This window comes from Tinamus guttatus, unplaced genomic scaffold, assembly GCF_059628265.1.
Source record: "Tinamus guttatus ecotype Peru unplaced genomic scaffold, ASM5962826v1 Tinamus_guttatus_pri_ptg000080l, whole genome shotgun sequence".
Lineage (NCBI taxonomy): Eukaryota > Metazoa > Chordata > Aves > Tinamiformes > Tinamidae > Tinamus > Tinamus guttatus.
In genome coordinates this window covers 138,428-165,510 of record NW_028288614.1, presented here as the reverse complement: position 1 = coordinate 165,510, position 27,083 = coordinate 138,428, and the positions used below count along the sequence as shown (strand labels likewise).

Sequence of the window (27,083 nt, the reverse complement as noted above, 5' to 3'; positions counted from 1 at the left end):
CCATTGAAGTAACTGTGCTGCTGTCATTGCAGAATGAATGCTCCTTTCAACAAATCTATAATTTGCAGAAGTTGCAAAAAGAAAATAGCCGTAAGGTGACTGTTAACATAGTTCAGTTCATCCTGCCAAGAAAGTTAACTTCATAAAGTCATTAAACCAGTGATTATATTTTAAAATATTATTCCCCAGCCATTTCTTCTTAGACTTTAGAATATAGTTACTGTATATACTACCTTCTTTGTAATGTGAAAAATTGTAAAATACACTTATTTTTCATAAACTCATAATTATTAACAGAGCTATTTGCGCTCCTATAGTTAAAGTCATTTCAACACTTCCGTTATTAAAACGTCACTTTTAGGGGTTCATAATTTAGTTGCAATAAAAAATATATTCAGACTCTGAGGTCTCAAATATAGTTTTCTGATAGTGGGAAATTTTGGCTGTTTTTATCTTAAAGAAGCTAAGAAACTTTGATAACTTGCTGTTCTTTGAGATTATCCATAATAAAATGCCTTCTAGTACAGGCTAAATAATCCAAATAATTTCAAATTCTGGGGGGAAAAAAAAAGAGCATGTTGGGGCACAAATTCAATAACTGATACCCAGTATGACCAAGGCTTGAAGAGAAATTGTGAGAAATTATTGCTATATCTCTTCTTTTGCCTTTCCATAAGTGCTATTGTAGCATCAGGTGTGAAAAGTCATCGTAGTCCTTAAAATCACAGACATTAGCTGCAGTTCCTGGCAGCAGAGCTGCTGCCAAGGAGCTAAAAATCCATGAAATTAAGGAATTGAAGCATTTTACGTATTAACGGTAGCTCTGGGACAGTCAAACAAGACAGTTGGCTATAATGCTAATTATAGTGGAGCGCTCATGTTGTGGTTTGAATGAGTCAATTATGTGTGCGTTAAAACTATAAATATATCTTCCCCCCCAGCCTAGGCTGTGTGGGATGTAATTTTTCTTTAATTGCTTGGATACATATTTACCTGAGCATGGCCTGGTTTCCCAGGTAAATATGTGTGTACCAATGCAGAACTCATTATGGTCTGTTTGAATAAATAATCCATATTTTATAACTGTGCAGGAAGTAATTATTTTCCTATTTTGCTCTCTTTAAGCCAAAGAAATTAAATACTGTGGGTTCATTACTTAAAATAAAATAGATGCAAAATTCAAGGCAAAATGCGAATAAAGTTTTCATTGTTTGGGTAGCAGCTAAGAATATTTTTTTTCCAGATTTTAATCTTGTTTTTAGCCCAGAATAACTCCACTAAAGTAAACTCTGTTATTCTGGATTTACTTAGAAGCAAGTGGGACATGAACTTGGCCTCCTAGCCTCCATCTCCCTTACTTAACTGAGCAAGTCTTGTAAGTAACTTGCACACTTTCTTTACATGACAATGTCAAGAGTTGTTCATTTAGAAAAATCAGGTCTTCAACTGCACACAGAAATGAAAATGCCCAAATTTCACGGCAAGAAAATTTGTGTGCTCATAGTTGTGGCCCTATATATGTGAGCTAGAATGTATGATCCTGCTGGATACTTCTGCTGTTGCTTTATATGGTATTTGAAAAAACTGTGCTGTGTTATCACCATGGCAAGGTCCTTTTTTGTAACACTTATAAACTTCCTAGGGCAGAAGTCAACCTTGGCACAAATCCATTAGCTGCACTGGATTTACACCAGAGATGCATATTAGCTCGTTCCCGGTAAATTTATTTTTATCCAGCTCCTTATATTTTACATTTGAAATATAAGTACCTTGTACACCCTCAAATGCATCGCAATAAGAACCAGTTTTGGCTCGTGCCAGAAAAACGCGGTGATCATTTTTCACATCAGTATATTTTTCAAGTCAGCGTCAAGGAGGATTTGATTATGGGGACTCCTGAATTGCTGCAAACTCCAGTCCCAGTGACTATAAGGGCCATGGACGTTCGCAGCAGAGACCCCAAAGCTCACGGGCTGCATTTTGTGTTGCACGCCCCGCATACAGTTAAGGTTTTGTATGCATGTGATTAGTGTAGAAAAAAAAATTAATGCAGTCCAGTATTATGATTTATAGACTGCATCTTTTGCCCACTGAACACTTGCCAAGATGAAAATCTTCCCCCCACAGTCTCCCCACATCCCACCCCCTTTGGATATTAGAAACAGCTACTGTTTTTGTTGATCTTTTTAACTTCTGAATAGGCCTATTTCAAGGCATAGCAGCATGGGAGCTCAGATTAATAATATACTTATTCAGCCAGTGATACTGAGTGAAACCATTGCTAGTGTGAGCCGGACGGATAGGATTTCTTTAAATTATTTTCAGGTGCATTAATGCCTTTCTGAAAGAAGAATATGGAGATATTTGAAAATAAATTCAATTTCTGCTCATTGATCGTGTTACAGGTGTGTATGAGGTTTAATAGCAAAACTTTTTTTTAAGACATCTCACTTTTTTAGAACTTATGTGCTGTGCTCCCATGCAGTGCATCCATCAGAGAACAGCAAGGGTAAGGGCAAATTAGGATTAAATCTCACCTTTTGGATAGTGATTTTGACTTCGGAGGAAAAGGTGTGTTCCACAGTGGAAAACAACCTTTCAGCTCACCAACTTCACACCACAATGTGGCAAAAGTCACCGTGACACAGTCAAAGGAGGGAGTCACATAGACCACCCCACACGTTGGCTTGGTCGTGGCTAGCCCTGCGGCTCGCTGAGCATCAGTCAGGGCAAGGCTGGGGTCTGGGCTTGCACTGCCTGGTCTTGTGCAACCAGCCTAATTCTCCTAAGACCTAAAGGGAGCTGAATTACAAACTGATTCACTCAGTCCCTCAGAACAGAGGTTTTTGTTCTTTACAACAGAACTGGAGGCGCTTTGGGCCTCCAGAGGCCCTGGCATTCGCGCTGTTGTGAGCATGGAGAGGCCGTCTCTTCCTTGGCCACCTCCAGTGCATCCAGTGGCATCCCTCAGTTCTCCCTTTCTCCTTCATATCGAGGTGACCTGGTCTGCTCAGTCCGTGTTTCTTTTTTCAGTTGCTCTATTAATAGAGCTGGTGTTTCCTACGAATCGCTTTTCTTTCAAATAAAATACAAATGTGCCTAACAAAGTCTTCATGTGGACATAGTTTCTAGTAACGATAAGTCAAATAAGGTGGAATTTCTTTCCAAAAATACTTAAGTAAGCTCTTTAAAATTAATATTTGTTATTCTAGAAAATGTGGAGAGCGATCAGCTCACCGTCCACAGTTGCAGATAAAATGGTATGGAAAGAATTCGGCATTTTTACCTTGCTGAGAGATTTGCCTGAGAGAATTTTAAGTTCATTTTCAAGGCTAACACAGAGTAGGGAGGAAAAAGAGCAGTGTAGAAATGTTCATTTTAAATATAAGCAAAAAAAAAAAAAAAAGCTTTTACTTGAGATTTTTGAAAAATGTTTCAGGCTTTTTGTGAAATTATTGCTCGCTTTTTGGCTAACATGAGCAGAGTTAGTGACACGTTGGAGAGTCCCAGCTTGTGTTTTTAAGGGGATAGATTTTGCCATATGCTACCATGGAGAATATTATCTGAATCCATATTAAAAAAAACAGCGAATATATTTTTAGGTCACCATCCTAATTTTTGCATTTATTTTAGTTGCAGCAAGCAGCTGATGTTTCTCAGATGAGAGGAGCTCGGGTCATCTCTGCTGAAGATCTCCTGTTTTTAATGCGCAAAGATAAGGTATGTTGTATTTTACCTAATGAGGTATTATTATCGTTAGTATTGTATCGTATTATTAATGAGGCTTATTATCATTGAATGTGTTTGCTTAGCTTATAGCAAAGAAAGCCATAATCATGAAGAGCTTTTGCTAATTGTGATAGCATTATATTGTGCCAGTACAGTAATTACATGGTATTGTAATCAATTCTCATTTTCTTCATCAATTTCAGTAACCATTTTTTTTTCACTAGCTTTAAGATGGATGATGTGCCTTAGAGGTGAAAGTAAATTCTTAATAATAATAATATACATATGGATCCTTATCCATTATAAGGTTTTCCTAAATATGAAAAACAGGCATTGTGAACCTCCTTCTTATGCAGGCTGCAGATTACAATGTGACTATTAGATTTTCCTCGTTTAGGCTGTCAATAGATCTTTTTTCTTTCTTTTTCTTTTATAATTGTCGTCTTGTACTAAAATGTTCAGATTTAGGGGTGCTCTTGCTTTCTCTGAATAAAAGGTAGAGCAGCTCAATAACTAAATCAGAATTTTCCCTGATAATCTAAAAGCCAATTTCTTCAAATTTTGAAATTATTCAAAAATACTTGTTGGCTGTTTTTATCAGCAATATTTATTTTCCTTTTTTATTCTTTTTTCTTTGACTCCATTTTTTTTTCTTTTCCTCTTCCTTTTATTTCACCATGTGATAGGTGAAATCAAATGACCAAAACATATCAAATTGAAACAACTCTAACGTGAAAAACTGTTGTAGTGGCTTTTACTGATGAGATCAGTAAGGCTATATTGAAAGAAGTGTTTAAAATTGATGCCAGAGATCATGGAAGTCTGCATTTACAGGTTTGAATTATTAGTAAGTTGTGGGTTTGGAGTGCCCAAAGGAAGGAAGCCTGAATTTTTGATTTTCTGCTTTCTGAAAGTCAAACTCATTACAGTCTCTTGGTTGGCAACCAAAGTAGCAAGAAGCCCAAATAAATAATTTTTATGTGGAATTGCTGCTGACCTTGATGAACTATCCATGGATGGACGTTTCATGGAATAAGGAATTCTGAATATTGTAAAAATATATTTACTGAATATTGTGTTATAAATTTCTGTGTTTCTGTGTTATAGTCTAATTAATTAGCTATACATATATTAATATAAATGCATTTTTCTCTCTTAGAAGAAGCTTAGGAGGCTACTTAAATACATGTTTTTTCGAGACTACAAATCTAAAATTGTCAAGGGCATAGAAGAAGATGACCTCATTGAAGGTAAAAAAACATAACAGTGTTATTGGGGGAGGTCTGATGTTTTTTAAAGGCCCTGAACAGCTTAGTGAAAATTATGTATGGCTCATCTATAGTTGTAGACACCAAAATACTGACTTGATGGTAATTCTGCTTTAAATCTCTGCTTTTCAGTTTGATTTATTTCAAAATAAAGTATTTCATTCTACCTTCCAGATGATAAGTGAGACTGTTTTATGTCAGAATTTTGTTGAAATAAGAAATTAGTGCTGATTAAAAGCCTAATTGATTTCAGTATGTTTAATTTAAATGTGACAGCAACTGTGTGCAAGTGGGAGGTTCTTGTGAAATTATTATCAAAGAGTTTTCACATCTTTTGCAAAAAAAAACACCCATAATCTAAAGTTATTTAATATTAATATGTTATTTGGGCTTGCAACACTTCATACTTTGAATCTGTCCTTTAAAGAACAGGAAGCATTTTTGTTTCCCCATTCCATAAGCAAATTGCAGATTTTGCAGGAAATACATTTAAATGCCAAAGCTCTTTGAATTATAAAAAATATTTAATCTCTGTCATTAATTGCTAGTATAAATACATATAGTTGCAGCAAAGATTGGGTGATTTATACCAATAACGAATTATTATCTCATTTACAAAAAGCTGAAACTCTGTCATAACAAATATAAATGTCACCATATCTTTATAGCAGTACATTGCAATCTACATATACTACTTTTTGTATTTTTAATTTACTTCATTTCTTGGAGTTTCAAAACATTTTTTTTTCCCCTTACAGTGAATTCTGTGTCTTTGGGACCACTGACTGCCATATTAATGTTATTTAAACTGTGCATTTATTGCTTTAACTTACTGAATCTGTCAATAAGATTTTGTCAACTCATTAGAGATTTAATTTGCCCGCGGCGTTTTATTTTCACAATACTTGGAAGCACGTTGTTTCATCCAAGCTGTCTGGCGGAATACCTGGCAAGTGTATTTCCTTAAGGCTTAAGTCCATGTCACTACTTAAAACACATAAACGCTTTTCATTTATACACGCACAAAATGTTTACTAAGCACAATTCATCTGTTAATTGAAGAACGTATTTTGGCAATTTAAACCTTTTTTTTTTTAGGGGGGGGCACTTCAGTATCTTTAAAGCTATTTTTGTCCTTGGAAAAACAGAGAGCATCTTATCAGACTTCTTTAGACATTGGCCAAGCGATCCCCCCTCACCTGTGATCAGAAAGAGCAGTGGATTTGCGTCTCAAGATTTGTGTGCTTTAGGCTTTACGTTGTAGGTAATTGGGGTGCTCAGATATTGCTTATGCTCTTGGGAAAGTGTGTTTCCTGCATATTATATTACTCTGAATACTTTTTTGGTTTCTTTTTTACAAACAAGAAAGATAATTTTGTTCTGCGACTCTATCCACTATGGATCCGTCAGTGAAAAACAAGAATATATGTGCACTAGACAAAATTATAACTGGACTTTCTTGATATTCCTGGGCTTCCCACCACGGGTGTCCCAAACCTCTTGTCCCAGTACTGATGTGGTGTAACCTGATGCAGCCTCCATTGCCTAGAGGTTGGTGTCTTTAGACTAGATCACTGCTGCAGCCCAGTGGTGGCTTCACCTCAGTTGTGTCACAACCTGTCCAAGGAGGATACTGAGAACTTTCCTGCAAAGCAACTTCCTTTCGAGACAACTCCCCCTTTTCAGAGTTGGTTCGTACCTGGCATAGCCAAATAACTTCATTTTGTTATTTTTGGTTTGTTCTTTCCTAGACAAGTTCAACAGTAACAACACCAACAAACGTCAGAAACTTGCTCAAGACTTTCTCAACTCCATTGACCAGACTGGGGAGCTCCTAGCCATGTTTGAAGATGATGAGATTGATGATGTTAAACAAGAGCGGATGGAGGTAATTCCTTTCTTTCACTGATAACTAGGTCCAGCAGAGACATGTGTACATACAGCATGCTGGCCTGGTGCTTTTTTCTTGCTGCATATTAGATCAGTGTTATATAATTTTTTCCTTTTGCCCAGATGATTATTTTCATATTTTTTTAATTCTCTCAGATGTCTCTAGGCAGGCATGCTGAGAAGGAAGATTATGAAAGGGTAGTTATGGGTCTGTCTGTCATGTCTATATTTCCTTCCTGTAGAAAACAGATTTAAAAACATGAACACATATTTCCACAAACTTTCTTTTTGGTTATTCCTCGTTAGCAAATCTGACCTAGAGGAAAACTGATGTCTCTATTAATGTAACACTGCTTAGAGATAAAATGCAAAATACTGTGTGCCCACATGCTTCAAAATACACTCTTCCTCCTTTTTTTGAGGCCTATTTTTTGATCTGTATATATATACACATGAAAGGCATGTCTACATAACAGAATGCATAGTATCACTCTTGAAAAACAAGGTTGGGATCAGAAACAATATAGTTATGCTGTCAGGAAAGTCTGTGGAAGCAGTACGCTTTCCATGCCAACATTAGCTCACTAAGGCTTAGCAATATCAGCACACGACCCTATGTCACAGCCAGTCTGCCATATAGATCTTACGATCCCTGTGTCGTCTCTTTCCATACCCTTTCAGTGCTAGGACGTGGGTGCTCTGGTATGATAAGGTGGCTCTTGAATTCAGTAACACTCATCTGTTTAATATTTGCTTATTTGGTACTCATTTTACTTCCAGGATTTCAAAAAAAAAAAAAAAAGAAAAAAGAAAAAAAAGAAGAGGAAAACAGACTTTCATCCTGCCTTAAATATAGCCTCATTTTTTCTTTTCTGCAGACCCGTTTCAGTACTGATATTGACCGTCTTATGTCACCTTCTTCCTTGCTATTAAAATTGTTCAAAAACTAATCAAGAATACTCCCTCTTTAAGAATGTGTTTAGGAATGAGTCCCATTGCTCCTCAGCTAAGATGTAGTGTCCTAGCAGAGTCATTGCTAGTCACTATTTGTTTTTTGGAACTGGATGGTTGCTTTTCTTTTCTTTTATGCTTATTTATTCTTTTATGTAAACTTTATATTTCACATGAATACAAGCATACCCCTGGAGCTTTTGTGGATAAAAATAAATATTAGCACTGTGGATTAGCACAATGGATCTCGATCTCCTATATACTTGGCTTTAAGTTATTCTTTCTTCTGTCATTTAGTATAATTTTTTTAGCGTGAAAAAACTATAAAAGTTGCTAGAAGTGTGAAGGTCACGGTTCCAGAGAAGGGCACATCTAACTTTCTGTTTATCTGGCAGGGAATATACCCACATAATCATATACTTACTTTACATCTTACAGCATTTTTTTTTGTTACTAGACTCTAAGATAGGTGTTTTTAAAAATACTGTGTCTAATCTTTTCTATCTTTTGCTCTACTTACTTACATTCAATTTTGTGAACTCTTGACCTATTCCCATGCTAAAAAAGAATCAAAATCTACTTGTTTTAGAATAATCTAAATAATCTTCCTGAAATATATGAAGTCTGTACTATGGATTTTCTTTCTTAATAGTTTTTATATGACAAAACAAGCAGCATAGCATGTGATGTCCTACTCCGAAGGTTTAAGATATTTTTGGCTCTGCTTTTTTTGCTTGTTCTCTTTGTCACTTTGAGATGGGTAGAAGGGAATCAATAATAGTAAGAAATGTGATCCAATCTTAAAGGGAGATTGTAGTGGATCTAGTATGAGATCTAGTGTATCATGTTTTCTTAGTGCAGTAGGTTATGTTTAATCGAGGCTAAATGTTGGTGGAAATCCAGTAGACACTTAAAAATTCTGACAATGTTCCTTAAGGAATTTGTATACTTAAATCATAAACTGTTATCTAAAGGTAATGTTCCTTTTAGGTATCAGTTAACTCATAAATGTGTGGTTATTCTGGTTTGGACAACTCCAAATTATTTGAGTTCCACTTTGCCCTGGGCCAAAATCATACTATGTTGTCCAGAGCAGATGATAAACATGTATTTCTGAGGTCATTATAGGCTAAATAGAACATGATTGTTTAGCAGTATGGTTTCCCTTGTAATACAAAAGGTAAATACTGTTTATACTCATTTCTTTTAGAACATTTCGTAAAATTAGAGCTAAACTTAATGAGGATGCTTGCTCTTCTGTGAGGTCTTTGCCATATTTGTGTCACTGAGGAGCTAGGAAAGCTCAAGTCACTTTAAAGCACTAGGAGAGGAGAGCAAGCAGTCCTTCAGTTTTGGTTGAAAAGCATCCACTGAGACTGTCACATTATATAGAAAGGTCATTGACTTCCTTGAAGGTTAGTGACTGTATCTGTGGTTTTAATTTGATGTGAAAGGATTATATGAATAATAATAATCCACGATGTACAAATGAAAATCAAATAATTTGAAAATACATGGCAGAAATTAAGAACAAAATCCACATTACTTTTTTTTGTGGACTGGACGAGCAGACAGTGAAGTGGATTGAGGACTGGCTGAATGGCAGAGCCCAGAGGATGGTGATAAATGGGGCCGAATCTAGTTGGAGGCCTGTGGCCAGTGGCGTCCCACAAGGGTCACCTTCCCTTGGGAAGGGGAATGGGCCCGGTGCTCTTCAGCTTGTTCATCAATGACTTGGACGAGGGCACAGAGTACACCCTGAGCAAGTTTGCATATGATACAAAGCTGGGTGGAGTGGCTGAGGCTCCAGAGGGCTGTGCTGCCATTCAGAGGGACCTAGACAGAATGGAGAGTTGGGCAGAGAGGAACCTCATGAGGTTCAACAAGGACAAGTGAAGAGTCCTACACCTGAGGAGGAATAACCCCAGGTACCAGTACAGGTTAGGGCTTGACCTGCTGGAAAGCAGCTCTGCGGGGAGGAATTTGGGAGGCCTGGCTGACAACAAGGTAACCATGAGGCAGCAATGTGCCCTCATGGCAAGAAGGCCAATGGGATCCTGGCATCAGGAGGAGCGTTGCCAGCAGGTCGAGAAAGGGGGTCCTGCCCCTCTGCTCAGCTCTGGTGGGGCTGCGCCTGGAGTATTGGGTGCAGTTCTGGGCTCCCCAGTACAAGAAGGATGTGGAGCTTCTAGAGAGGGTCCAGCGGAGAGCCACAAAAATGATTAAGGGACTGGAGCATCTGTTGTATGAGGAAAGACTAAGCGAGCTGGGCCTGTTTAGTCTGGAGAAGAGAAGGCTGAGAGGAGATTTGATCAAAATGTTCAAGTACCTGAGGGGTGATTCTACACCTGAGGATGGGACCAGGCTCTTCTCGATGGTGGCCGGTGACAGGACGAGGGGTAGTGGATGCAAGTTGAAACACAGGAAGTTCGATCTCCATGTGAGGAAGAACTTCTTTCCTGTGAGGGTGACAGAGCCCTGGGACAGGCTGCCTAGAGAGGCTATGGAGTCTCCTTCTCTGGAGATCTTCCAAACCCGCCTAGATGCCACCCAGTGCCACGTGCTCTAGGTGTCCCTGCTTGTGCAGGGGACTAGATGATGGATGTGTTGGACTAGATGATCTCTAGAGGTCCCTTCCAACCTTAACCATTCTGTGATTCTGTGATTTCACAATATATGATTGTGCTATCCCTGCATTATGAGCAGAGGACTCATAGTAACAACCTCAATACTATCAATGAACAGTTGCAAAGTAGTCAACTGTTTTGATGGAAAAAAAAGCCAAACTAGTGACAGCCTCATTTCATACTCCTATTTCATTTCATTCTGTAAATGTCCATTTTTTATCCCTTGTTTTAAAAGTGCTGATATCTCCCCCCACCTCAGGAAAAAGCCTCCTTGTCAGGCACCCGAACAGACATACCAGGAGTGCTTTGAGCATCGCGCCGTGAATGCTCTAGTTCAGGTTTTGTCCCCTTAGTATTAACAGGAACACTGTGTGTCTGTCACTCTGCCTGCCTGTTTAGGGATATATTTCCAACACTCAACTGTTATGGGCAATAATTCAGTTGCAGCAGCAGCCATAATGCCTTCATAGTACACTGCAGGTCTGAATAAACAGTGGAGGGAAAATAACTGCAATAGCAGATTACAGTACCTTAAAAGTAGGCTATATGCCATCCAAAAAAAAAAAAAAAGTTAAAACTACATTTAGAAAGAGATCAGCTGGAGTTTGTGACTCTTTAATGCATATTGTCCCATGAATTATGTGTTAGGTATTTGAAGATTACAGCTAGATATTACTGTTTGTAGAAGTTCACTGTGGGTGTAATTTTTCCAACGCTTCTTATCAGCATATTCTGTTAATTGTAAATTCTCCTGTGAACTAAACAAATCTCACTGAGTAAAGAGCTAAGTACAAAATACAATATAGTACAATAAAGTGTAGGTGTATTTGGAATATATCCTTTACTTACATGAGATTAAATTAATCTCATTTAATTCTTTACACAGACAAAATTAAAAGTGATATGTTAGCCAATCTCCTAGACTACTTTTCAAGCACTTTGGATGCAATCATCCCCGCCCACCCCTATCCCACCTATTTTGGGATACAAGGGATCGTACACAGTTTCAATTAAGGAAATAAAGAAGATATTAGACATTTAGTATGTGTTGATAGTAGTAAACCAATGACAGCAAAGATTCCTTGGCCCTGGAAAGTGATCCTTGATGTTGTTAACATGTCATTTAGCTTCTGTTCGGAGGCTCAGAGGGCAGTAGCACAGACACAGGTGGCTCTGCCCTGCCCTGGCATTTTTTAATTTAGAAAACTAAAATTAGACGGTATCATTCAAAAAGCCTATGGGCTCTTATATTCAGGGAGTGTACGAAAGATGGAGTGGAAGTACTCAAATCCATCGTCATAATTCAGAAAAGATGTACAAAGAAAATAAGCAGTTCTTTCAAAAGAGCTCTGAGGCCTTTTACTACTACTGTTCTCATTTCACTGATGAAAATTATGCCAGTGTAAGTGCTAGGAGGGGTCATTACTCTTTAGGGGATATCTGTTCATACAGGGTGTATCAATAACAAGACGGAATTTGATTTAAAGCCCATATGGAAAGCTTAGTGCTGTAGTACAGACAACACATACTTAATGGAAACTGCATGCCGGAAGACAAACTATGAAGTTTTATATTACTAAGCATGAGGACATGATTTCTCAGAGCATGCCTTCTTTTTTGATACACACGTTGTTATGGTAAACTGAAATCCAGAATGGTTCAGTTCTAAATTATTCTATTCCTTTTAAAAGGATATTTTCAACTTATTTTACTGATATTTCAGATTGTTCTTGATAGAAGCTATGTTTTGGGAAGGAATCTTGGCATTTAGTTGAGGAGTGACTTTTATTATTTCATGATATTGTGCCTAAATCTAGTAAGTCACTAATTTTTGGAATCCAAGTTTGTAATTCTTTGTAATTTCATCTTTGGGTAAGATTCAGCTCCAGATGAAGATGTTTGAGTTCAGGCGTCTGCATGTGAGCTAAGTATCCAATCTCCCCCTATTGTCCGTACAGACCCAGTGTGCACAGATAGGGAAGTCCATCTGACCAAATGTTTCTTAAAGCTTTTTAGTGAGCTACCCAGCTCCTTAAACTCCACTGGATGTATTCGTTTTTGTAGGGATTTTTTCTATGCTGACCATTCCACTTGTATCAAGGCCAGATGTGGAGAGTGGAGGGTGAAAAATTAAAACAAGAGGTTTTGGAAGAGATCTGGAAAAAGTTTGTATTTTTTGAGAACTAGTAAAAAGGAGTAGTAGATATGCCTGCCGATTACATATGAATAATCCAATTCACTTGGTTCTTTTTCTGCTCTCTTTAAAAATATGATCTACCATCCATTTGTTTTGTGCTGGTCCACATATACATTTGCAACTTGCTACTCTTTATATCATTTACACAAGTAACTCAAGTTCTAAGAGCATTACAGGCTACTGACAGCTCAAATAACTATCACTGTGATATACCACGATGGAATTTCTGAGCAGTTTTCAACCTACTTTTTGAAGCCTAGTTGATTCTGTACATACATACAGAAGCCTTGTAGAATAAAATTATATTGAAGTTTCAAATTTAGGCACTCAAAAGTTTGGAAATTCTAGTATTAAGATTGTCAGAATTATCTTAATTTATCATTGTGAATATGCATTTACATGTAATACTCTTTTTAACTACATATAACTGTTTTCCACAAAGCCTTTGGCTTCATTGAAAGCATGGAATGAACAACTCTTACTTAATGAACCCAGTGTTCTTACATAGTGTTTAGGTAGATACTGTAATTATTACAATTTATTTGGATCTTACCCTGAAGAGAAGCAGGCTGACAGCAGAAATCTTGGAAAATAATGGTGTCCAAGGGTGTAAAGGCCTCTTATTTACTTTAAGTGTCATGAAAATGGAAGCCATCTGTGATGAGTTGGTAGCTAAATGTGGTCTGACTTCATAAGGGGCTGTTGAGAGAATTTGGACCAGCTGGATGACCATGAATCAGCCCTCATGAAAAATCAACAAATGGTAGCAGGCTAGGCCCAGGGACCTTAAGTTTTGAAAAAAGGTGTAGAAAATGTTTTTTTTTATTATTCTTTCCCCAACATTATCCAAAATAGGCTAAGGTCACAGTGATGGGACAGAGAAGGGCAAACCATACCTTTAAACAGATTGTGTCTTGTGACACATTCCTGTGTGGCCTAAAGAATTAAGCTTTCAGGGTAGACTGGTATCATCTTATGGGTCTAGGCTAGGAAGATGTCGTGTCTTGAATTCACTAAAAACTAAGCAGTGTGCTCAACAGGAGTGGGGAAGTTCCTGTCCAATATGGTATGACCAAAGAGTTCCAAGGTCAACACCAACTACCTCTATACTGTGGAGTTCTTTCTATGTGCACAAATATAAAATTTTAAAAGGGGTGTAAATAGGATGTTAATCAGGAAAAAAAAAATTTATTCTGTAAGCATTTTTTTCCAATATCCAAGTGCAGAGGAATTAATTTCTCCGTATCAGGCCACTTTAGTACTTCACATGAGTACAAGGATAGCAAAACCAGCAGCATCTGAACTGTGAGTTAGCTGTCTGGACATCAAGGCATTTTTAAGCATGAAAATAAGCCTATTGGTATTAATGGTTTCTCTGATTCTACACAGCTTGGGAGTGTTTGGGAATCTGGGAAAATCACTATTTTGGTAGGTCAGCAGTTGAATGGTTAAAAGTAAACAGAAAATAAGCAGAAAACTTTTTCATTATCTATATATCTGTAAATACTAATCATGCTCAGTGGAATTGGAAAAAAAACTATCAAGTGGAAAATGTTTCTCGTTGTAGCCAATGATATTAATAGACTTTTACACTGCTACAGGTCTAAGATTATTAGGGCTTTCTTGCATTGGGGTTGATTCCCATGGTTACATGAAGTGTAGTACTTGTTTGGGTCCTCAGTCCTTGTAAATTAATGTTGTTTTTGGAGTATATTGGTGAATGTTGCTCATACTGCAAATTTAGGTGGTTTTGCTGGGAGGACAAGATGGTGTTTGCTTTTCTGTCTTTTAGTTCTTTGAGTATTCTTTTCATTTTTCACTTTTTCAAAGGAAAAGGAAGATTCTGGACCACTGTTTTGTTGTTGTTGTTTTTGACAACAAAATGACTGCATTTTACATTAACTTTTTGGTGGAGACTTTAAATATATTACTTGTATCTATACATATATATGTGAATATACATATATATATAAGCAGTGTTTCTACAGAGCATTTGGTTAGGAGCCAAATTTAAGACTAAAAACACTTCCTTCTTTGAGTGTATTTTAGTACTTGTGTTTTTATGTGAGCTTTTGAACCTTTGTTCATCGTGGTTGTTGCTCAGATACCATGGGGTGAATTATAGATGGCATTAGTCATGATGGAAATCAATGTTTAAATGAAATCTTAAATACTGGTTACCATACATTCGTATTTACAACACAGATAGTTACTGTACGTGTAAATGAAGGACAACTGTGAACAAGTGATGATACTGAAGTGTAACACAGCTCCTGTGCCAGCCTGCTCAGTAGCAGATTATTGAAATTGCAATCAAAATAACAACAGTTTATTTCTTAGGGTGTGATGTTCACCAAGCCCATATGGAGTCTGATTTTTTTTCTTCTTCATCTCTAGCTTTCCTGAAAGAAGTGTCCTCACTAGCATAAATCCATTGTCAAGGTCTTTTTTTGCACTGAGTTGACAAAATCTCATAGAAAAGTCTTTTGAATTATAGCAGGAATGAAAATCTGAAGGATGTGGAGGACATTCCTAGTTCTTACACATTTCAAAGATGAGATTTTCTATCACTGTTGTGAAGTGAGAGACAGACTCAGGAGAGCAAGCTCACCGGGACACAATTCTCTCTTCTGCCTGGGAGCTCCTTGCAAGACCCTCCTGGTTAGTCAGTCTCTTGACATTAGTGGGGCAGTGGATAACTTTGGCCAAGCTCCATTGCCCACTCCTGAATTTCTTGTCTCCTTCCCTTTAAAGATCCCTATCACAAAAAAGGCTTCCCTAGAAGAAACTAAGCTCTTTTCACAAATGAGAGTGAGAGAGGAAGGTTCACTATAGCACGAAATAGAAGGAATTTTGATGTTTGTTAGTTGTTTAGTTTTGTTTCAATGAACACAGAAGAGAAGAGGGGTCTGAGAGTCATGCTGGATTTAACAGATACATAAGAATGTTCAGAATGAATTTTAGGGAAAGAACTTCCTACTGCATCTAGAAAAGACTGATACGTCCCCCAGACTAAGATATATCAGTTGTAATTTATCTGAAGGTTCATTTTTCCTTCTGTTTCTGGACAACACCAATATATTATCAACAATCTTCTTTTCTGCTGTCCTCCTGTGGATTTGTTAAGGGAAACGTGGTGCCTTTCGTGGTGTTAGACTATCTCTAGCCAGGAACTCAGACTTTATTTTAATCATGTTAATGTGCAAACCTGCTAATACCTTCTTCATAATTACTAAAAGCCCTTTCCTATTAAATTGTCATTTACCCTCTGAGAACATAGCAAGCAAATTATGTTCCAGAATAGCCCCTTCACAGTATGTAGTTTAAGGACAATATGGAGGAGTGATGGAAGTCTTTTTTAGCCTGCATTCCAGCTAAATATAGCTAAAATGAGCTCAGATCTATTGAACTGCAGAACTCCAAGAAGGGAAAAAATCTATTCAAGGTTATTGAGCACACTGCATTTGGCTAATGAAGTGCTTGACCCATAGATCACCAGCTGCTGTAGGACTAATCAGGGGAAGAATTATTGAAAGCTTATCTTGTATTTATGTTCTTCCAGCAGCCTCCAGGACTGGCTGCTCTTGGACACTGTGCTAAGCGGAGAATTGCTCTGACTGTCCTTACGAGCCCTAGACCTCCTTCTTTTACATCTTTTTCTTTCTGTCTAAAGGATTAGCCAGGACTAGTGCAATCTTACTCCTCAGAAGTGAAGCTTTTTTTTTTTTTCCTAGTTTCTGATCCATAATGCCTGTCATATGTGCTTGATTTTAGATGGGATTTTATGAATACTTGTCACAGGCTAACCTAAGGAAAAATCTAGAATTACTTGATACACTTGAAGTCAGTCACTAGCTGTAGATCATCCTCCTCCTTTAAATCAATTCCATTTTGAAAGCTAACACAGCACAAGACTTGCTTTAATTTTCCCCCTTTAGAGTTGCATTTTTTGGTTCCATTGGTTCCCACCAATTCAGTTGGTTAGAACTATGAGAAATGTGGTTCCTTCCTATCTACAATCACACTACAGTTTAGATATCCTCAGGAAATCCAGGTGATTTGTTGCCTAAAGTGAAGGACAGTAAAGACAATCTGATGGTAAAAGCATTACTTCTTATTTAATAAAAATATGTTAGATATACTAGCATTTTGGGTTTAAAAGCACACTCTGTTGGGACTACACCTGTGACGTAATACTATGGTATTTCTAAGACATGATCCTATATCAGATTTTTGCTATAAATATAATTTTAGTACCAAGAGTAAGAATGAGAACGCCATTGTGATGATAAATGCAAAGTATGCATGTTCTTATAGCTTTAGTTTTATTGAATTTCCATGTAAATTAGCACATGAGGAACTTTCCAAGCATAGGACATTAACCAGGGTAGTTACCTGCTATTGTACTGCAGGAACATGTTCATATTGTCTCAAGCATTTCTTTTTCATAGAGTGTTAAATTCAAAATGTTTAGCTGTTGAATTTTATAATCAAATAATAACACTAATTCATAGGAGTTCAGGTAAAGGCTGAAGCATCATGATACCAAAACAGTCAAATCTCTAGTAATCAGGCCTGCAATTCTGAAGGATCTTGACTAATGACAGAATATAGAGAAGATGGAGACAGACTCATCTTGAATGCATGAGTGATAGAAAAAGAAGTGATGGGCAGAACTTGGACTGATCAGAAAATTAGGGGAAAAAAAAGCCTTGAGAATGAGTAAAGATTGGAACTAGTTGGCCATGGAATTTGAGAAGTATTCCAAACTTGGTTGAAATGTCTTGCTTGACTGCAACTCGATCTAATTGGACCTATTTCAAGTAGAAGGTTGAACTAGGGAACTCTAGAAAGGTCCTACACCTTTTTCCAGCCTAAATTAACTCAATGATTTTATCCTGAAGTCTTCTAAAGATATTAAAAATTCACAGGAGATAGAAGAGATTTTATGAAGCACAATGGCTTGTTATTTGATACACTATTGTATGATAAACTATCTCAAATTTCTGAAAACTCTTTTAAAAATCGACGTGGCATCTAATTGAACTTTCCACCTTCTGCACTTTTCTGTAACCTTTAACTGCTGCTAGTTCCTGGAATAGACTTTTTGTGTACACAAAGAACAGGATTTTCTGTCTTTCATTTTGTCTCAGCCATTGTGGTTTATTTTATCTATAATGTCACTTGGTGTATTCTTCCGTAAGAATATGATTTGGCTGCTGTGCAAAATTGCACTCAGTGATAGCTTCACACATGGGTAGCAGCTATGCAATTGGAAGCAGTAAGACTTAAGCATTTAAACGTCTGTTGAAATGGTAGAGTAATACAATTGGGCTCAACATGATGTAAAATTCAGTCTACTTTACTTATTCAGTCTACTACAAAATAGGTCCCATGACTTTTGTGAGGCAATTTTAAGCTTTCAATACTCTCTTTAATTTTGCCCTAACATGTGTACTTAACATTGAAGTTACCTAGAGAAGTTAGGCATTTTGATAAAGTGAATGGGAATGGGTTATTATTTTGGATACTCGGAATTTACTGATACAAGCAAAGTCTTCTAGCCTGAATGTATTTTAAAGTTTGTGTTTTAAGAGGTTTTAGATCTTATAAAAAGCTCTAGTGAAGCTGAACGCCCAGATTTTAATCTGACTGAGATCAGTATTTGACCCTTCTAATTCTGAGATTTACATTTAGCTGACATCAACAGGTAAAAATAAGGCCTTGTTCCCACTTAGACTCGATAACGAACATCCACAACCAAACCCATATTTTCAGGAGAACCAAGACCATAGTATTATGACCGAAAAAAAATATATGTATACTGATTTTACATCTAGAATAGATTTCAGAAGATTATTAAGTGAGAGTCCACAGGCTTATTTTTGAGAGGAAAAAAAAATGTTCTCATTGAACATAGGGATTTTTTTCCATCGGATTCTGAGTGGTGCAGTTAAGTGCAGAAGAATGGACTCCATGGTGGGGTTGTTAATTCCTGTCGAAACTTTGCCAGTGGAATTTAGAAAAGCCTTGTTAAATGTGGGGTTGCATTTGATCAAGTGCAAGGAGATGGGTAGTCTTTGTCAGAGGGCTGGATTTTATTTCCCAAAGCTAACAGCCATTTCCAGGACTTTGTGAGACCTATTAAGAATTTCTGCTGCCATTGTCAGCTGGTATTATTTAAAATCGGTTCATCCACTTGTGTGGGATTCATATCCTATATCATACAGGGACTGTGACAAGAAGATGCTTTTACTAGGAGTGTTATTCAAAGCGCTGTTGATTATCTCAGACTGCAGACAGCTGCAGAAAAAGCTTGTAGGATATGCAGCATCTGGTATCGAGCCCCAGCTCCTTACAGGGACCATATCAAACAGCTTGGAAACGGAATACATACCCTACATCCGCTTGGAAATCATTCTTTTAATGTTTATTGTAGCTGTATTAGCTGTCAGCTCATATCACCAGCTAATTATTTTATATCTGATAATTGTAATCACATCCTCAGATGTACTGAGTTCAGGCAGATCTCCAGCTACTAATCAGAGCCGTCTTTGTCAGGGAGTTAACTCTTGATGTGCCCCACAACTGGAGCTTTGATTTCTAGCTCCAAGATTTGAAGAAATTTATTAGCAAGATGATGTTGCCTCTTGTTATCCTATATTATATTGCAAAGAAAGATGCTGAGAAGACCTTGACATTTTGGACAAATACTAGGTGTATTTCTGAAAATGTCAGAAATACTCAGAAGTGCTAAGGAAGAAGAGAAATCACCAAAGAGTAGATTTTCTAGCACGGTGTATATAACATGTCATTATGGCATGAGGCTCTATTTCAACTTCCACCAGTGCAGAAATGCTGTTTTGACATTCCTGAAATTTTTTTTTTTCAATTTTAGGATGAAATTTACAAAACTTTGACAATGTGCAGCAGTGAGACTGTTGATTAGCCTGAACTGTAGCATAAGTTCAGATCCCTCTAATAACTTATTTTGTGCAGGAATTTGAACCAAGATTTCCTGTGCAGGAGATGAGCCTGACTGATAGTAAAATCATAGTATATCTCTTACCAAACTCCTGAATTCAAATTCTTCAACCTTTTGAAATGACTTGATCAAATCCAGATCAAGATTCCCTTGTTTATCTCTTTCTGTTCTTATATTTAAAAGCATTATGTATTTAGCTTTCTTCATAAGCTGCTAATGCTCTCTTATGTAGGATTGTACCGTGCTAATGTACTTTGAAAGTATTGTTTTCATTGCAACCAGTTCTAGGACTGTGTGTGAAGAATAGTCTCTTGTTGCAGTTACTCCTATAAGAGGCCAGATGAACGAATGCGAAGTGCAAACGCTGTAATTAAAATGCAGTATAATAATCTGCATATCAAAAAATACAAATCAAGAAGAGTGAGGGTCCCCAAAGTGCTCCTTTTTGTTTATGCCTTCAAGTCTGAACACTTGCATCATTTGTAATTGCTGATGTTCAACAATTCAGAAATCAGAAATAAGCAGTGGTTTCTCATATGCTCAGGCTCTGAGGAGTTGTGCTGGTTTACAAGAAACAAAAACCCAAGCTGCTAGTTTAATAGTTTAGTAGTTTGTAATGAAATTTGCAAATCGGGTTGCATTTGAGAGGATTCCTTTGAAGTGATTTTTAAATTACATGTTTCTAAAATGTGCAGTAACAAGAAAGGGTAATGTTGTTGTGTGGCAGTTTTATGTAATCAATATTAAAATGTTTGAAAATGTTTGCTTATTTTTCACATATCTCCAAAAGAAAGAGAAAATAAGCAAAGCCTTTTCTGAAAATAAATATTTCAGACTACTATTAGTAATCCAGAATGTTGTTCAGCAAACTTCATCCTCGTTTATAACTCTGATATAGTGGTAGATCTGATTTTTGTGGCTAAATGCATCTAGTACAAGTTTAGATTTATACCCATAAAGAAATGTCCAATATCCAGATATCCAGATGCAGAATAGTGCATTAAAATATATTTCTGGAGAACTAAAACTAATGTCCAACATCCAACTAACGAGCTTATCAAAGTGTATAAAAATGGAGTGTTGGGGTGCTGCATTCATAACCCCCATTTTTAAAATTAAGTTTATACTATTGAGCCATAGTTGAGAATGTTGAAGTCCTTTGACATAGAGCATTCAGATACTTCTGAATTGCTTTAAATCTGTCTTCATCATGTACATCATGATGTAAACAAAAGATATTTTAAAATAATTGTACTTATAGAGTGTTGAACAGTAGAAGAATGCTATGGTATTTAGTCACAATAGTGTTAACTTTAGCTCATTTTATCAATATCTGTAAGATTATGATTAGCAAGGCTTGTTTCTTTGAGTTGCGTACATTCATTATCAGTTTAAACCATCAGACAAAGACAACTGCCTTTGTGTCAAAAATAGAACTAAAGACATGTCAGTAAAAGATGAAGTCCCTATGCCACTGCACAAGTGAATGGCATGTGTAACAAAGACAGCAGAAGTCTGAAATTTCTACTGTCTGCTAAAGTAGACTTTCTTCTACTAAAAGTCTACTAAATTTCTACTAAGTTTCTACTAAACCTACTTGTTATGGAGTGTCCTATGGAGTGTCCTTTAAAAATATTTTATAAAAATGTTTCTTCTAATGTGTTGTTTTAAATTCTATATTACTTAAGCAAATATTTAAATATTATATTAGCTTTTCTGCATACTTGACATGAATATAATTCTACCTTCCTGCCAAGTATGTCAAAACCCAAATTCACTTTCATTTGCCAGGGTAAATGTTTATTTTGTTTTCCCACATAATGTGCTCTTTAAAGTGTCACCAGCATACCAAATCTGATTGCTTTTTAATAGAGACACGGTGGGGTGTTTTTTTTGCTTTCATTAGGAAACAGGATAAATTATCAGTAAAGCTTATGGTAATGAATCTGTACACAGTAGATGCTCTTTGCTCCCTTTTCCCTCAACTCAAGATAAAAAAAAAATCTAAACTATTGTAGTGATACCTCATTTTTCGTTACTGTGTGAAACATCTCTAATAATATGGGGTGGAGGGATGGTCAGTGACATCAGGATGAAGCAGGAGCGCTAGAATATTTAGGACCTGTTTGTTCTGTTAAACTCAATGTAAGCTCTCATGACCTATACATAAACTATGATGACTTATCCAGTCTACCCTAGATATACCTTTTTGTTCTTTTTTAATTTTTTTTCTGTGAATTTGCCAAGACTATTTACGATAAGATTCATTGGAAGGTTGTTGTTAAGGAAGTGTGATCTCACACACGAGAAAGTTTCACTTTGACTTTCTGCCTTGAACAAGTCTCAAAATGTTCCTCCAAACTTAACAAACAAAATCCAGTCAATTTTATTTCTAAATTAAAAATTTCAAATGCCATTCTACTTTTAAATAATAAATAAAGTTTCACTCAGAAATCTCAGTTCTAATTGCATAGATGCATTTGTAAAAGTTTTATAAAACTGAAAAATATTTTTTTATTTTTATTTTTTCCTGGAGTAGGAAGTGAGGGTGTTCATTAGGAGAAACCCTATAGTGGCTTTGGATGGTGATTATTGTTTTGAATTAATGACAGTATGTATTTCTTTGGCTTTGTGTAAACACTTAATAGTTCTGTGGTGTATTTATCAATAGGCATGGGGCAAGGCAGAGATTGTTCTAAATTAGCCAGATTAGCTGATGTTTCAGATTAACCTAATTCTAAATGCCAAACCATTTTTTTTTAATCCTGGAATTTTAGTTATTGCTATTTCCCTTCAATAATTCCATTTTTTAGTTCCTCTTTATTCTTTTTACTGTATTGTTGATTTACTGTATTTTGTAAGCAATTGCTCTTTCTTTGTCCTTATTTCTCGTAGTGAATTGATCAATACAGTGAAACAGCAAAGGAGGGTTATGGATATATCATTCTTTCTGAGCTTTTCAAAGAGATAGTTACTCTCCCATTATAGAAATACATGCATGTTATGCACATTATATCTAATGCAGATAGTTGCTTCTGAAGGAAGCATTTTATTTTTACCTCGATATATGAGTCACTTCTTCCCTTATTCCCTTACATATTTTGAGTTTCATATCTTGCCGTTAGAAAAGCAGAAGGCTTTTCTAAACAAACTAAAAAACTAACCACAAGATTTGACTCAGTGGCCTAAATGCCACAAGTTGCCTGTGAAATGTATGCAAAATGTATTCCCAATCTGGGAATGTCACTGGATATTGTTCTGCAGTCACAATGGGTCTCACAGAAATAGTTCCTTCAAGACGTGCTGGAAGCTGGTGTAGGAAGGAGAGCACATCTACGTATACAGAGCACACTGCCTGCTGCCTATGAATAATGCTTTATTTGTAGACATTCATGACTACACTTCTTACCCAAGCTTATAAAAATTACCAGACTTGGATTTGTCATGGAAAATGACTGAGCTGGATTGTTTTTGCTCATTTTTGTAATTAATGAATTAATGGCCTTGCGTTGCAGAACCAGGTCAGTGTGCTGTGAGAGCTGCATCCAGTACTTTGTCTCCCAGTCTGCATTAAGGAGGTCTCCATATGGATAATGGGTGCAATTCCCCCAATCAATAGTCAGGCATGAGTCCTCTGCCTTCCTGTTGTAGCACCAGATTCTGACAGACCCACAGACTTCCCATGCTTGGGAGAGGTGGCATCAGCTGCACTCCAGAGGTACCTCTCTCTGCCCCATGTCTAATGTGAGGACTAGTTCTCATTAAAACACCCGAAGCTGTACAAGGTGAATCTACCTTCCTCTGCACCATTATGAAAGAATCCAGTTTGCTCATCAGCACCTGGAGTTCTGCTCTCCAGATCTTATTAGCCTATTTTCACTCCAGCACACCTTTTGAATTGATGTCTAGGGAAGTCCTTGGTAATTCAGTGCCCTGGCTGGGACAGATCCCACCTTATGGACTTCTATCTGAGAACAGGCAGTGCTGCCTGAACTGTGTTTCGTATTTAAACATGGTCAGCAAGCAGAAACCCCTTACCCTATCCCCTAGCTCCTTGCTCAAAACAGTTTGAAGAAAGTGCATTAACTTGACTGCACAACATGATGGAAGATCTGCTGGAAGAGTTTTTGTCCCCAACTGTCTACATTGCAGGTAATGATGAGTTTGTGCCTCCTTCCACTGAGTCTTACAAGACATCTGAAAATCCTGCTCAGAGCCTACAAACAGTCATGGTGAGAGGTGGATTTAAGCACTCACTCAAGCTTTGTTGTATTAAGTGTTTCACTGTAATCCAATGCCTGTTCCAGTGTACTAACTCAAACTAGCCCAAATTTAATATGTCACTATATGAATAGTGATAGTTTAATAGTCACTATATGAAAAACTCTAGCTAGTTACATTGATGTAAGTGAAAGTTAGATTTAGGGTTGTTTTTCTATGTAGTTATCATGTGATTTGTAATCATTTTGTTCCTGAGAAGTCCAAATTAATCCTACCTAATAGAAATATTAATAGTAACTGCTCATAAAATGGATGGGTTTTTGTTTGTTTGTTTGCTTTATTTTGTTTCTGAGAACGGCAACATGTTTTAATAGTCTTTACTACCAAAAATGAATGGACAGTTGTATTAAGGAGAGTGATGCAAAGCCTATTTGTGAAATACTGTATCTTGTTCTGCTTTGAGACAAAAATCTTTGCCGAAATAACATTTCTGTCTCTTGCATGCCAAAAAATAGATTGAACCAAAAATGTGAATTTGTAAATAGCATTATTTAAGAGTTCTTTGGATTGCAGTTTTCTTTCCCTTTTGCAATTTCGTGGAGTGAACTCGGGCATATTATCTCCTTTGCAATGCTCAGTTACATTAGGTGGCAGCCACATTGCAATAGGATTGCACCTGATAATCCCATCAGTGATCCATTGTATCACTGTATACCCAATTATATTGTTTTCTGTTCATTATGCATAGTTATCATCTATACATAGTTATCAGAAACTTGTGATGCTGTTTTTCTTTTCTCTTAATTCTTGTGCAAGACAGTAATATCCCAAAGAACAGCAGATACGGTAAATTTTGTTGTTCTTTTGGGAAAAGAGAAACAAATATAAATATCAGTTAACAGAAAGACCGTACGTATTACCAAAGATAAATAATGAGAAGACCTTTTTAATTAAGTGTAAGGAAAAGGGTGAGGTTATAATACTTAGAAATAAAATTTTAAAAATAAAATGAAAGTGTCTTCCATCAGGCCTGATTCATAAAGAGTTAGATATGCTTTACAGAGCAAGGCATTTTATCACAGGTGTTGCTTACTAATAAATACTTTTTTTTTACTTTCCTGCCAATGCAAATGATATATGAAGAATGATCTTGAAGACCTCCTTCTTGCTCACTTCTCACTTAATCTTAAGAAAACTCTTTACATAAATATATATTCAGAAGCATATATTGATTCTATTATATCTACATTAACCAAGAAGGATTTCAGTAGAGGGGCAGGAGTATAGTTTCAGGGTATCAGGTTATCTGTCCAGCAGGTCTGTAGTCATTTACTGTGCTAAATTACCTAACCGGCAAGCAATTAACTGTACTCAAATTTGGCTCAAAAACGCCATGAGAGTGAGAGAGCTTTTAAGATGATATGTAATGTAATAATTACAGCAAGTTTAAATATAATCCAATATATAGATTTAGTAAACACATTTTTAAGAGAATTTTGTATGTCTCTATGTTTATCCATATATCTGTATTTTGAGATGTATATTTCCGAGTAATATTTTTTTAATTATAGTATTTTTAAAAGCTTATCCTTTTCATTTAAAAAAGCTTGTCCTTTTCATTTAAAACCTTGTCCTTTTCGTTTGCTTGCAAAGTGAGCCATTCTATTAACAGTACTATTTATGTTAAACAGGGTACAAAGTTCAATTTTAGACTATAAATGCAAAATCATATTCAAAACTTCTTAAGTTGAAGGGGCTGCTTTGCTGTTTTTATCTCTCAGGCAAGACAGGGATGCCTATCTGGATAACCCAGCTTCAGTTAAGTTATTCAAATAATTTTTTGAGGTGCTAATATTGTTCATACTAACCTCGTCAGTGAAGTGATACAGAGCTAAGATAAGTGTAAAAAATGCTATTCAGAAAACATAAAGGTTTCGTAATATTTACCTGAAAAAATAAAGTGTCTCATTACAGCCAGATGGAAACCGCAAATGGGGGTTATGGTATCCTTAATCAGAAAATTGAAAAAAGTTTAGTCAATTTATTAATAAATCTCACATTACTTTTTAATGTTTTGTAGCATAGTTTCTCCAAAAATATTTTACAGGTTAGAAAGCATTGTTAGAAGTTAGTCTTAAATTTGGCACAGAGGTTTAACAACATTCCTGTAAATACATACAATAAGAGAAAAAAACTTGCTGTAGAAATCAAAGGTATCGCATGACCAGCAAATGTTTCATTTACAGGTTCCAGCTCCACATTTCTGAATAGCAGCTACAAATCAGAGCAACTAGTTGTTCTCTGCACTTGGCTTTTCCCTTGCCCTCCTAAGGAAGGTTAAAATGTCCTATTATGCATCGCATTCTTCACTCATCACTCTTTTGATGAGGATTCATTTTTCTTCTCTTAAGGTCTATCTAATGCAGACATTATATTTAGATCAGTGTCCATGGTGCCATCTGTGAACTTCAGATAGATTTATAGGTGTGGTTCATCTAACCTATTTTAAACATCTGGTTTAGGATGAAGTTGCTCTCTGAAAGTGCCTAGCTATTGTATTGAGCATAAAAAGCGCTCTAGGCAATCATTTAAGATACTGTAGATGTTTTAATTTGGTCAGGTGAATCCTATCTACCTATTGCGTCAGGATAAACAATTTTCTATTGGGAAAGTCTATCATTAAAATCATATATGTGTGTCTATTTTGATTTGTACTTGTCATCATTCTCAGCTTCCTTTCATGAGTTATAGCTATAGACTCTTAACATCTTCTTAACGTGAAGTTTTTTGAGTTCTTAAGGTCTTGAACTCTGTTTATTGTTTTTTTTTTTTTGAAGTAATGTTGTAGACAGAAAGGCAAAACTTGTTTACTTTTTATACTGTGCAAATATGTTAAAACTGGAATCATTTTGGTCCACTGGAAAAAAACTCTTCTGTAATGGAGATATCAAGAACTTTGCACTCAAACACAATATTATATCAAAAGTCTGTTTGTAGACCTATTCAGATTAATGAGTACTGCAGAATGTGTGGTATGTTCTGTAAGTGATGGGTAAAAATGATAAAATCTCCCTATAATTCTGTGCTTTATAGCAAAATGAAGAATTACGTTACAAAAGCTATGATCGTTCCCCAAGAGACATTTTTATTTTCTGTCTAAAACTCTTGAGTAAGCTTAATCTTTGAAAAATGCTTACTCCTAAAACCCGCTTTTC

General features: G+C 36.4%; 1 protein-coding gene across 1 annotated transcript in view; it reads left to right on the top strand.

The window, feature by feature from the left end:
* Positions 1 to 27,083, top strand: part of SUPT3H (SPT3 homolog, SAGA and STAGA complex component) — a 252,076-nt gene that overhangs the window by 165,563 nt on the left and 59,430 nt on the right. Inside the window, exons 4-6 of the mRNA XM_088520123.1 lie at positions 3,634 to 3,720; positions 4,889 to 4,979; positions 6,749 to 6,885. Of these exons, the coding sequence (XP_088376249.1) occupies positions 3,634 to 3,720; positions 4,889 to 4,979; positions 6,749 to 6,885 (315 nt within the window). The remainder of the gene's footprint in view (positions 1 to 3,633; positions 3,721 to 4,888; positions 4,980 to 6,748; positions 6,886 to 27,083) is intronic.